Source organism: Gymnogyps californianus, chromosome 2 (genome assembly GCF_018139145.2).
Source record: "Gymnogyps californianus isolate 813 chromosome 2, ASM1813914v2, whole genome shotgun sequence".
NCBI classification, from domain to species: Eukaryota; Metazoa; Chordata; class Aves; order Accipitriformes; family Cathartidae; genus Gymnogyps; species Gymnogyps californianus.
The window spans coordinates 132,189,460-132,202,621 of record NC_059472.1 but is presented as its reverse complement, the minus strand read 5'-3'; the positions used below and the strand labels follow the sequence as shown (position 1 = coordinate 132,202,621).

The 13,162-nt window shown below is 44.6% G+C and overlaps 1 protein-coding gene across 2 annotated transcripts in view; it reads right to left on the bottom strand.

Moving 5' to 3' along the window:
* IGF2BP3 (insulin like growth factor 2 mRNA binding protein 3) overlaps positions 1-12,557 on the bottom strand; it is a 116,742-nt gene extending 104,185 nt beyond the window's left edge. The window contains exons 1-3 of one of the 2 annotated variants that reach the window (XM_050892462.1): positions 12,347-12,557; positions 11,659-11,880; positions 10,274-10,334 (exon numbers count right to left, since the gene is read on the bottom strand). In XM_050892462.1, the coding sequence (XP_050748419.1) occupies positions 10,274-10,334; positions 11,659-11,833 (236 nt within the window). In that variant the 5' untranslated portion in view covers positions 11,834-11,880; positions 12,347-12,557. Of the gene's footprint in view, positions 1-10,273; positions 10,335-11,658; positions 11,881-12,187; positions 12,200-12,346 lie in introns of those variants that run through there. The other variant, XM_050892463.1, reaches the window with a different exon arrangement.
* Between the last annotated feature and the right edge of the window lie 605 nt (positions 12,558-13,162).

The following is a 13,162-nucleotide window of genomic DNA, read 5'->3' as shown; positions in this document are numbered from 1 at the left end:
CTCAGGAACTTGCAGGGCTTCATCGTGGTGAAACATGACTAAGTTTTGGACGGACTTTTCCATGCCTTGCCTTTTTTGCCTTTTTTCCCTCTCTTTTTTTTTTTTTTAAAGGGTACCACCCAAAATGATACACCCAGTGACACAAGTCAGAACTACGTCAAAGAGGAGCTTTCTGGAATACAAAACCACATGTGATTTCCACCAACACTCTATAGCTAAAAAGTTAAGATAGCTTGAACTTTCATTTGAAAAGCCATTTTGAAGAGCTGCAGTACAAAACACAGCACTGCTATACAGCAGGAGACTGACGTAACCACATGTGCGATGCTGGCTCTGTACTGTCGTTCATGCATTCAGAAGTAGCATTTTCATGTTGAGATGCTGAACTTAATCCAACATATGCAAAACCAGTAACAGTCATAGTAAGTGAACTGTGTGGATCAGGTGATGTGAGCGAAAGGGCCAGGAAGAAAAGCAATGTATGTAAGCTTATTATTTGCCACAGAGGCAGGCAAAAGCCAACCACAGCAAGCGAATGCAATTTTGTGATTTTACTGAAGCTAGTCAAACACAAAGGTAAAGCAATCTTTAACTCAGTCTAAAAGCTTGAAGGGCTCTCCAAATTATAATGATAAATCTTCTAAATCTTTTCCCAAGATTACTTTCAAGGAGTGATGGGTAGCTTCAACTTTTTATGGGTTAAGCACATGCTACATACCTGAAAAGATAATTTTGCTCATGATTTGAGTTTAATTGAACAACTGTCATCAAGCCCAGTTGTACAAAGGGTGTGTACTCCACAACTTTAGATAAAAGTTTACAGTTCTACGTTAAATGCAGAATTTGGGGTATATTTACATGTCAACAGTCACTTCTTTTTTAAGAGAGGGTGGAAGGGATAGAAATCACATTATTTATAAAAATGCCCTCTCAACTGCATAACAGAAAAAATGAAAACTTCTAAATAGACATATACAACTCACTCTAAGCAAACACATTGTTAATGTAAACAAAATAAGCAGCAACCCAAAACAAGTTACCAAATAGAACAGGACCTCACCATTTGCTATTAGGGCTTAGACCATCACTGAGAAACAAACCTAGTATTTCATAAATAAATGAAGGGTCACCTACTTTTTGACTATAACAACTCCATGGGGGGTGTTTGGGTGTTGGGTTTTTTTTTTTTTTTGGTGGGGGTGTTTTTAAGAAAAATAGTTTAATAGAATAAGCATTCTGGTACATGTTCGAATGAACCAGTATTAGCAGTATAAAAACAACTTTACACCACTGCTACTGAGCACCAGCATTAAACTCTGAAAAGAAATTTAGTGACGAATACACAGTATTTTAAGAAAACCTCTGCTCTGACTTTAAGAGCTGTCCATTTCTCATGTATTTTATACAGGTTATTAGAAACAACTTAAATACCTGTGCTGTACCCTAGGATCCTCCAATTCCTTCATTGAGTGTTAGTAAATCTACAGACCACGTGTTAAACTACATGCTTACCATGTCTTAGTATGTGTTTGAAAGAGAATCTGAATTTGTAGACAGTTTTAAATGCCTATCATCCTTGAAAGCTGGACATTTCTTAAAAGTATCCTACATTAAAAATTTCTGTGCAGGTGCAAAGTTCATACAATCAGGTAACAAACAAGTATTGAGATACTCCAGCGCTTCTGTTAGGGTGAAAAGGAGTACCTCCTGGTTAGCAACGGCAGTTTTTAGCTCTCTGTCACCAAGTTATGCTGCTGCCCACCGCCACCTAGAACTTGCTTAAGTAACCGAACTTCTATTAACGCAAAGCTCACCGTATAAGAACTCTTGCTGTTGATCAGCACCAGCACCCACTGTGATCAACAGCTTTAAAAGACACTTAGCATCGAATCCCTGTCACTTAACCCTGGCGAATAGCTCCCTCTGCACACCAGAGCGCTGGTTTTCCACAAAGAAAGATGTGGTTCATTCAGGGATCCAGTTCCCTTGGTAAGAAAGACCCGTGTGCTCCTTACAGCACAGCAGTACACATCTGTAACAGACCAGCACCTTGATGGCAAGGGGAACCTGTGCAAGCTGGTATACAATTAGCAAACTCATCTGAAAAATTATTTCAAAATTAGTAACAATATTCCAAGACAGATAAATAAATTTTAATTTTTTTTTTCTAACGGTTACCTGCTTAAGGTTGCCACAAAACTTTCACTAGAAAATCATTTAAAACATGTTTATCAGAATTTTAATTCACATCAGGAAAAAGACAAGACATTGTTTACATTATAAGTGTAGTCTATTATCCTGGATTAAACTACTACCTAAATTCCTCAAACATCCTACAGATTATGTTTTTCAAGTATTGTCCTAAACAGACATTGTTTTGAAATTTTTATTCTGGATGTAGGAGGAAAAATTGAACTATTCTTCCACGAGAACCAGGGAGCCACCATCACACAGAGAATCTCTCCTACGTGTATAAACCAAATAATCCACTCTATCACCGAAAATAAATTTTTGGATGAGCTGTTCTGTAACTGTTTTAAAACTATGGTTTTTAAAAAACAAACCCTTTTATCTTTTGCCTTTACTAGACGACATATGCATTTTCCCTGTGAAAGCCAGAGCACTTTTGCAAACTCGGTTTCCCAAGAGCCTCCCTGCAGCAGGCCGAGGACTTCCTCCGAGGGCAGGGGAGAAGGGGCAGAGAGCGCGCAGGATCAGGCCCCAGGAAGAAAGCTGTGTAGAGCAATGGTATAGCACAACTCACTCAAGGGGTTGGTTTTTTTCCCCCCCCCTCCTTCTCATAGCTAACCCTCCTGCCCTGCTTATTCCTAGAAAATTAGAGTCCCGCCTTGATCCATGCATGCTAGATATTTAACAGATAATTCCAAATCCAAACACAATAAGCTTTTTACTTCATCCCTAACCGCTATTTAACATGAAGTTTCAGGAAAATAAGTAATTGTGAACCCAACTAATAACTTAAGATTTTTTTTTTTTTTCCCCTAACAGAAATTTTTGTTCACACAGACTAGAGTTCCCTCTATCTGGAATTCTGATTTCTGCACTACAATATTTAAGGCTCCATTAAGGTGAAGCAAGCTCCATTTTTGAGGAAAAACCTACAGAACCTGTACATTTAACAATAAAATCAATTTACCAAAACAATAAAGCACTGCTATTTTCACAAAGAGGAAAAATGTATTAGACACATGGTGTAGACTACATATTTTAAAATAGCGTTCCTAAAGTTCAGCTGAGCATGAAAGTTAATCTTTCAAAAGTGAACATTCAGCTCCAGTTGTGTTCAAGTGTACTAGTACTAGCAAAAAAAACCCCAACCTTACTATTTTTATAAATTCTCCAGATATTTTTAGCTGGTCTCTTCTTAAACTGCAAATTATTTTATGGTAATATAATCTTTTAAAATGCATGTGTGTGTATATATATACACAGACATATACATACACATTCTCTTTGAAACACTTCTCTGCATTATTTCTCACCAATCAGACTACACTCACAAAATGATCAAGATACCAAAAAAATTAAAATGGAGTAAGGCCCTTCCCAGCTGAAGACCTTTCATTTCAAGACAGTTTTGTTTCATTTCAATACTTAGTCCCATACCCAAGAAGAGTCAGATTCCTCTGACTCGTTATCTGTGCTCTTAACCAAATTTTAACTTAATTAAAAATACAGAATGCCTCATTTTACCTGTTAGAGGCAGTTTTCCATCCATCCAGATTTGCAAAAGGACCGTTTTAGTTGATGCTGATTCCACTGCACCATGAAGAGGCAGGCAATAGGGGAGGCACATTGCTGCTAAGGTTACATTGCACAGGAGACAGCTTTTATACTACAGGTTTCTCTTGTGCCAGCTGCCGTGATAATATACTTCAGCAAAATAACAATTAATATTATAATGTAATATAATTTTCCATTTCAAAATTTCAATGCACCTGCAGCAAAAAGACTGGAAAACACCACCTTCTTTGACTCCACTTTTTTATTGCCATTACATGTACAGTATTTTAACATTTACCCTAATATTGACCCTAGTAACACACTTTATTTGCTAAGTATCCAACTACAAACATCAAGGTTTTATTCTTGGTTAAATGTATGCACCTTTCAACACACAAATCAATATTGCAGACTTGGAAAGAAGCAAAACCAGGAGAGAAAACAATAATATAATTTTTTGTTAATTACCTGAAACATGCCCAAACACACAGGAGCTCTTGCTCCCATACAGAAAGTTTTCAAAGCCAAATTACTTATTCCAGGTGATGAGAAGGAACAACTGCCACTGAAGTGCCCACATGGATAAACGTGCCCAGAAAGGCTGGGTAGCACCAGTAAGCAATGGGCTTACTGATCTTCCCAGCACACCCCAAATCTGGACACCTGGGGAGATTTTGGAAGGCACGTTCAACAATATTTTCTTTATTTGGACAGTGAACGTAAGACTCATACAGCAAAGATGCAGGATGGAAAGGCATACAAGTGCATACACTTGACATGCCCAGAAAAAAAAAAAAAAGAGAAAAAAAATAAGGATGGAAGCCTCAGACTAAAACTATAAAATAACGCACAAGTATTTTTGGTTACAATGTCACATTTCTAGACAAAATAAGGAAAAGTTATGAGTTTATCTTAGCTTTCAACAGTAATTAGCACATAACTCAACATATAATTCTATACTCTGCATCATTCGAGATAAAGAATGGACTGACATGCAGATAAACATTTTGCGTATGAAAACAAAATGAAAGAACGCACATTAAAAGAGAATCGTACTGAAGCACTCTGGAACTACATAAAGCACCTCAATATTGCTAAGTGCATCAATCCTATTCAAACTTTTCCACCTATCCCTCTCCCTCTATAGAACATGAAAAGTTATCCTTCTTACTTAGATTTTACAGCATTTAATTTTTGCACCCATCTCCATCTATTTACTGATTCTGAATAATCAAATTCCAATAATAAATTTCACTCTTAAATTACAAGAAAAAAAATCCCACATCAATATTGCCCTGCGCCCTTCTCACTGGGCTCATGTAAAGATGAAATCACCAGAAAAGAGCCTTTAACTGTGCTCCATGGCACTATGTATTTGTTACCAAAATCCCAGGAGGATAAAATCCTAAAACCTGAGATGACATTAAGGAGCGAAGCAGGCTTAAGGAGCAAAGAACCTTTTTTGTGAGGTTCCCTGAAGGGCTAGCCCTGTCCACGGTTAAGTATTAGGTGTATTTTAATTCCACCTGGGTCTCTCTCTCACAGCCATTATGGGAAGCTTCACATTTTCTGTCAGGTAGGTAAATCCCAGGCCATTTAAGAATTTTTCAGGTCAAAACTAAGCATTTGAAGTCCACCCAGTAGCTAGCCAGAAGCCATAAAAGGACTCTAGCACTGTAGAGTCCTATGCTCTGCACTTAAAAGAGCAGCTGAAATGAACACAGCCCCATTTTACAAAAATACCACCTTCAAGGTCTCAAAAATGTGGAAAATGTTATTACCCCATGCTTGAGGGGAAAAAAAAAGGAGAAATAAAAAAATTTTAAACATTTCCTGATTATATTTTACTACCCTTGAATTACACTGCCAAAATGTTATTTTTTATTCCACCCTGTCAAAATTTACCGTATCTATGCACAATTTAAGGTCCACTACAACTATGTTCTCAGGGTACCTTCTATAAAGGGAAGGCAGCAAAAAGAGAGCAGGACCAACCTTTCAGGACATGTGTTTAGAGCTGTTTCATGTACTCCAGCTTATTTTTAAAAACTGCAACAAGAAAGGATTTTTTTTTTTTAATTAATGATCAAACAGTATGAGGAGTTATAAAAATTAAACTTCCAAAAACATAATAGTTAACATGGTTAGTGAAGAATTATCTGTTCTTGCCATAACGACTCGTTGTCTATGTAGGAATCACCACAACTATCCAGGTTTGTTTCCACTGTAATTATAAGCTTTCAAAGATTAAAAAAACAGAAAAAAATTAATTTCCTGTTCACATCTGCAAAAATAAATGTGGAAATAGAGAATAAAAACCCCAAATCACTTTGCAAAGTTTTGGCCCTTCACTCAAAAAACGTTCTAGTTTGGACCCAGGCATGGTCCTCCACCTCTTTCCGCAGAAAAGAGCACGAATACAGCCAACAAATGACATATTTTCTATCATGTCATCTTACATTCAGCATGTTTCTCCCTGCTTGATATTTACAGAAGCAAAACTAAAAATCAATGCCACTAAATTTTTTTTTTTTAATAACTGTGACCATTGTAGCCACCGTACATACTTTAGCCTCACGAAGCCATTTCCCACCACCTTGCGCACACAAGATACAAACCCTCATTATACTTAAAATTAGCAACACAATCCGATGCCCATCCAACAGCATAACGCTCGCCCCCGGAACAGAGATAGTTGCATGAGGGATTTTGGACCTGTTTTCCTCAAATCAGCCTTCAGATACTTCAGCATTAGAGGTGAAGCACAGCTGGCAGGTTATTGCACTCTCCATAGCACAGCTCATTAAGAGGCAGCGTTACCTACAAGATGCACCTTCGCTACCCTCTTCTCCTGCTCCTCTCCCAAACAAACCCCCCAGAAGAGACGCAGTGGATTTATTTTCTCAATAAAGAGCCCTCGAGGTGGGGGTGGGGGAAATTAACCTTCTAATTGGAAAAGCACCTCGTCATTACCACAATTGAGGTGTTGTGAGCATTTTAGGCACCTGAAGGCCCCAGGAGCAGGCATGGTGGATCAGGTCTGGGTGGGAAGCCCAGCTGGACATGGAAGCCGGGAGGCTGCGCCAGGCACATTCCCAGGTGCCCAGAGTTAGCGCCTGCCCTCCCCCCTCATCACGCACAAGTGACATCAGGGCCATTTGAATAATCAGATTGCAGCGTACATCGCCTTGCAAGATACCAGCTGCTCTTGGATTGCGGCAAGGTAGTACCCAAAGCCTTGTGCCACAAGTTTCATGGGCACGGGCGCACGTACGCTATGGGCTGCCACCATCCTCCTCCCGCATTGCTGTTTTGTGAAAAGAAAACCCATCTAAGTAGCCATCGTGACTAACAGTGCCCTGCCTTCCCTCGTAGAGCATGACTAGTAGTCAGAATTACTACAATGCCTTCTCCAACTTTTGCATGAAGTGGCCTAAACCTTTAAATATTGCAATAGCCTTCCTCCACACCGAGGGGTCTGAATGCAGAAATGCTGCATTCCTTTGACATTCCCTTGAGATTTCAATAGTAAGTCAGGAATCTACTCCGAGCTTATTAAATACTTTGCACCTCCCCCAAAATAATTCTCCACCCTTCCATCAAGGAAACCTTGACCAGGCCCCTTCTTTCAACCGCAGTGTATCCCCTTGTCTGTTTCTAAATGCTTCCAGGGGGGAGGGGAGGGAGAAAGCCACAGACGGGCTCTCTTCTTCCACAGCAGGTAGGAAGGTAATTTTGCAAACCTGGGTGTGCCCACTTCAAATCTGAAGATCCAGCAAGGGCTGGAATGCAGTGACTACTGGGCCCAAGAATTTCACCCTGAATAACAAGCCAGGCACACTCCACCGTCTTCTGGATTCAGCTCAACTTTATGGCAACCCTAGCTGACACCACCTCTTGACCTTCCTTTATGTGACGAGGATATGGATTACCAAACCCTTACCCTTTCCTCCCATGCACCTCAGCCGCCTCTGGAGAGAGATACCCACAAACTACCTTTGCAAGTGATAATATACACACTCTGCTAAAAAAAAAAAAAAAAAAAAATCATATTTAAGGAGGTTGTAAGGAGGGGCGCTAGGACTCTCCATGAAGCAGCCTCACAGCAGCAGAGGTCAATACAATGTATTGAATAATTTCAGTGCGCTACAAAACAACTTTTGCTCCTATGAAGTAATCATTTGACCAAACTATTAATCGTACACTCAAGCTGAAAGACAGACTTGACACATCCACTTTTTTTTTTAAATGGCGTCACTTCTCTAACCATATCTCACACACTGGAGCGCACAGGGCTCTCTGGAAAGTGCTCCCGGGCCTTGCAGCATGCAAACGCACTGGGTGGGCTTAGTGAGCAACACCCCCACCCCGGCTACATCTACACCTTTCGCTTGTGTAAAAAGATACAAAGACTTCAAATAAGTTACTTTGAAAGCACCTTAATAACCAGTTTCACCAAAATACTCAACATTTGAAAGCTGTGTTTTTACACGTACCTAACAACTCTAAATATGCACCCAGTAAGCAATGTTCACAAAGACATGGAAAAATTTTGACCCCCCAAAAAAAGAAAAGTATTAGACATTTATAAAAGGAACAAGAGAGTCACTTTTACATATGGAGGCCACTGAATAAATTTTAACTGGCTTTCTATATTTGATTTTGGGAGAGGGGGAGCGGAAACAAAGGGGAAGGAAGTGCAGTTATGAGAAACGCAATTTAATTTTCTGTTAAACAGCAGTATAAATCTGAACTATATCTAATACATTCCAACATGATACTGCACGATGAAACAGTATTTTAACAAATAAGGGCTTTGGGAGAAGCAATATGGGTATGTTGATACAATTACACTTGCAATTTTTTCAATATGCCTATATGTAGGCAACGCATGCCTAGAGAAGTGCTTAAGTTCAGTGCAGAATTCTTTTCAACAAGTTACAGACAGATGCATGTTTCTGATAATTGCTAATTCACAGACAAATAGGAAGACATGCTACCCAATATGAAGAACGGACTTTTACACCATTTCAGCTGACAGCTGAAAGAATAGGAAAATACTTTTAAACACATTAAACAATGATAAAAAAAAAAGTTGGGGGGGCATCAGTGATTTTAAATTTACCTTTATGTGAGTGAAATGAATTTATTTTCAACAGCGTAAATAGAATACTATTGTGCAAGCTTAAGATTAATAAGCATGATAACAAATTTATTTATTACAGAGACTAATAGGAAATTATCAATTCTTATACGTCCCATGGAATTTTAAGTCTAAAAGTATATTCCATCTACAACAGTATTTTTATATACAAAAGATCTGAAATAGGTTACTGTAAATCAAAGCCATATACCTTGCATATTAAATGAGAAAGAGCACATACAGCATATTATTTTCCAATGAAAAGTATAAAATAAATATAACCATAAAGATTAACATGCTATGAATTGGTCTAGAGAGGGGTTCCCTCCCCTTAAGCTAGAGCAAAAATCCTCCATAATTTCTCAAGCAAAGCTTTCCTCTAACACTAAATAGTGATTAAACTTCTAATTCTCAAAATACCAAGGTACAATGCCCATCAAGACAGCTAATTCACCTTTTCAAATCAACTATTTTAAAAAGACTGTACTTTTTAAAATAACCCTGAAATAGTAGAAGCCCCTGTTAACAAAGTTACACAGACAGACATACTTCCCAGATTGAATAATGGAGTACAGGAACAAGCACGTGGAAAGTTTGATCTATTTTGCTTTTACTCTCTAGTGCACGCCAGGTTTTCTATAATCTAAATATTTGTAGAAAGAAGCAGGCTGAATTGCTATAGGCAGTATAAAAATACTACCCTGCTTTATTGCAAGTATTGCTTCTTTACATGAGGCCCAACAAAATTACTGCCTTGCAAAAATTAAACATACATTTAGAAATTAAGAACGCATAAATCCAGTCCTTATTGGGAAGAAGTCATTATCCTGCTGCTTCTATAGACGAGCTCAAAATAGTGATGAAAAATCCACTCAAATACAGATGAGAGTTCTACTACGTGCCTATAAAATGCTGCAGACTCCAACATGGCAGGATCAAAAAAATATGTATACCAGTATATTTACAAGATGCTTTTTGTTGCTGGAGCAAAGCTCATGTGTTTGCCCGTTACACAGTTCACAACACCACATTTCATTTCCTGCTAACACCCAGATTTTAACTCTTCTCACGGAACTTTAAATTTTAAAATCTTCACAATCATTTACCATCAGACCATAATAACTTGCTTCTCCTACAAAAAGGTGTCTTTTTTTTTTTTAAATAAATTAAATACTAGCACTGTTGCCCAGCCAAGACACTATATTAGAAATACATGGGGTGATTCTAGAAAACCTCTAGGACAGCACAGAGTGCACGCCTGTGGGTTTAAGAAAGCGGTCCATTTATCTACAGGGAAGAGAAACACAAACCTAAGCATTTTTCAAATTGCTTCTCACTGGGTAGCTGAGGGCAAGGGGTGGGGTGGGGGGAATAAAAATAAATTACCTTTGTCTTTTAGGGACTGAATGTTCAACTTCTATGAGTTTCCCATGCAGCTCCACTTTACCTGCAGAGATAAACAGAAAGGGGAAAAATATTTGAGCGCGGCTGTGCGCCCCCGCGCGTCCCCGTCTGCCGGAGTGGGTTTGCAGGGGTGTAAAGCAGGGAACAGGAGCGCAACACGTTAGCCCATTCATCGGCAACCCGGGCACCGGCGGAGCGGGGAACCGGCGCCCGGGAAGGCGACACAGCCCGGCGCCGAGCCGCTGCCGCGGGGGAGCCGGGGCTGCCCTCGGCGGGGCCCCTTCCTCCGCCCCATCCCCGATCTCAAAACGGCCGGTGAAACGCCGTGTGCGGGAGCCGGGCTCGGCCCCGTCTCGGGGAGGGAGAGCGGGGGCTCCGCCGCCCTCCGCGCCGCCGCCGGGCCTCCAACTTCGGGCGGTTTTCTGCTCGGAAGCGGGCGGAAAGGGAGCCGAAACGAGAGACCGAGCACAGCCCGAGCCCATCTTTTCCGAGGGAGCCTCTCCCAGCAGACCTCCGCAAAGCCGATTCACGCGAAAAAAAATTTATTTTTTTAATTTTTTTTTTTTTCCCTAAGCACACAAAAACAGGATGTCGGGGCCAGGAGCCGGCGCGCTGCTGGAGGCGGTGATGGGTGCGTGAGAGCAGCGAAGAGAAACCGAAATAAATAGCAGGGCAGCGCGGGGGGGGGGGGGGGGCAGGCAGGGCTCCCCCTCTCCCAAGTTTGGGGCAATTCGGCGGCTCGCCTCCAGCCCTGCGGCCTGCGCCAAGCCGCGGGGAGCTCCAGCCCGCTCCGGGGGGAGGTGGTCCCTGCGAGGGGCTGCGGGGGCGGGGGGGGGGGGGTGTCCAGCTGTGCCCAAGGAGGGGTGTGCAGCCGCTGCCCCGCGGAGCGCAGCGCGCCCCGCGCAGGGCTCCGCGCCCGCAGCCCGCCCCCTCCTCACTGCACCCGCCGCCGCCCCCCCCCCTCCCCCCGAATGCAGCGAGGGCCCCCGGCCAGGCAGGACTGGCCGTGGGGTGTGGAAAAACATGGGAGCCGCCGCGCCGCGGGTCCGTGGGCCCAGGCTCCCGCCCCTCCCCGGCCCCACTCCCCCGCCACGCCGGGCTGGCCCCTCCCGGGGGGCCGCCGCCGCGCAAGCCCCGCGCAAAGCCTCCGCGGGAAGGCCGGGCGGCTCCGGCCGCGCTAGGAAAACAACAGTTTGCACCTCACTTGGGGGCGAAGGGTCAGGGACACCCCCTCCCCAGCCTCCCCCCCCCAGGCCGGCGGCGCGGCCCAGCCCGCCGCTGCAGCAGCTCCGCGGCCGCGGGGGAGCGCGGGCGGCGGGAGCCGTCGGGGCTGCGGAGAGGGGTGGGGGGTCGGAGGGGCCGCTCACCTGAAAGTGCCTCGATGGCCTTCATGGCCCAGCTCTCGTCGGGGCAGTCCACGAAGGCGTACCCCGTCTTCACCAGGAACTGGCCCGAGAAGGGTATCTTGGAGTCTTTAAAGAGACTTTCCAGGTCGAGGGGGCTGACGTTCTCGCCGAGGTTGCCGATGTAGAGCTTGTTCATCTTCCTGGCGGCTCGGGGAGGCGCGCACCGCGGGCTGCAACCCTCGTCTTGCGAGAGGAGATGGGGAGGAAGGGGGAAATAAAACAAAATGCGATGGAGGAAGGAGAGAGAGAGAGAGAGGACAGGGAAAAAAAAAAATCAGATCTGCAGCTTGTGTCCCTCCCTCTCTCTCTCAAGGGGTAAAAAAAAAAAAAAAAAAAAAAAAAAAAAAAAAAAAAGCGTAGCCAAACGGGAGCCCTAAGTGCCTGCCGTGCTACCCGGGCGCATGGGGGGCGCGGGGGAAACACCCAGCGCCGGGGCCGCGGATGGCGGGCTGAGGAGAGGAAAAGGAGGAGGGGAGGGAAAAAAAACTACTTTTTTTGTCTTGCCCCCAAGCCCCTTTGGCAGCAGCAGGCGGACTATGAAAATGTCACACTACGTGCGTGCAGGCGCCGCCTCTCAGTATTAAAAAAAAAAAAAGAGAGAAGGGGAGGGGGGAGGGAAGGAGGGAGGGAGAGAGAAAAAAAAAATTACTTGAATATTCCGGCTTTTTGAATGAGCCACGTGTTCAAACTACAAATCAACTTCTCACGTGAGGAATCCCAGCTCTTCAATTAGCGAGTGGATGGGGCGCACACACACTCACGGAGGAGGAGGAGGGCCGGGGTGAAGGACAGGGAGGGGAGGTGGGGGAAGGCTGGACAGGACAGGACAAGTTTAGAGAGGGCCGGAGGGCGGGGGAAGGGGAAAACGGAGTTGGGAGGGCTCCGGTCTGCGCCGCCTCTGCCCTTCCGCCGGGGGAGTCCGCTCCGCGCGCCCCCGCCGCCCAAAAACGGCTGGGCGGCCGCACCTCCCCCCGTGCGAGCGGGGTGTGATCCCGGGGAGGGAGGGGAAAAGGCACCGCAATGCCCGCCCCCCCCCCCCCCCCGCCCCGCTCCGCTCCGCTCCTCCCCCGCCGTGCCAGGCTGTGGGGATTATTCATTGGGGTCGTTCCTGGGCGATCCCGCTCCCCGGCACCATGGGGCGGGGGGGGGGGGGGTGGGTGGGAGGAGGAGGAGGAGGAGGAGGAGGAAGAAGAAGAAGAGGAGGGGGAAGAAGAAGAAGAGGGGGGAGGGGGTGCGGGTGTGGGGGGAGGCGGCGGGGGAGAGCGGGGATCCGCTCCCGCGCAGCGCCGCCGCGGCTGCGTGTTGGGGGGCTGCGTGGGGCGGGGGCGGAGGGTCTCTCCAGCCACGGAGGAGCCCCATATGGTAATGCTTCTGCATCACTCGCAGTGCCCCTTGCGCTGAGCCTTACGGAAAGGAGGAGAAAGAGGAAAGGAAAGGAAAGGGAGGGGGGGAGGAAAGACAAAGG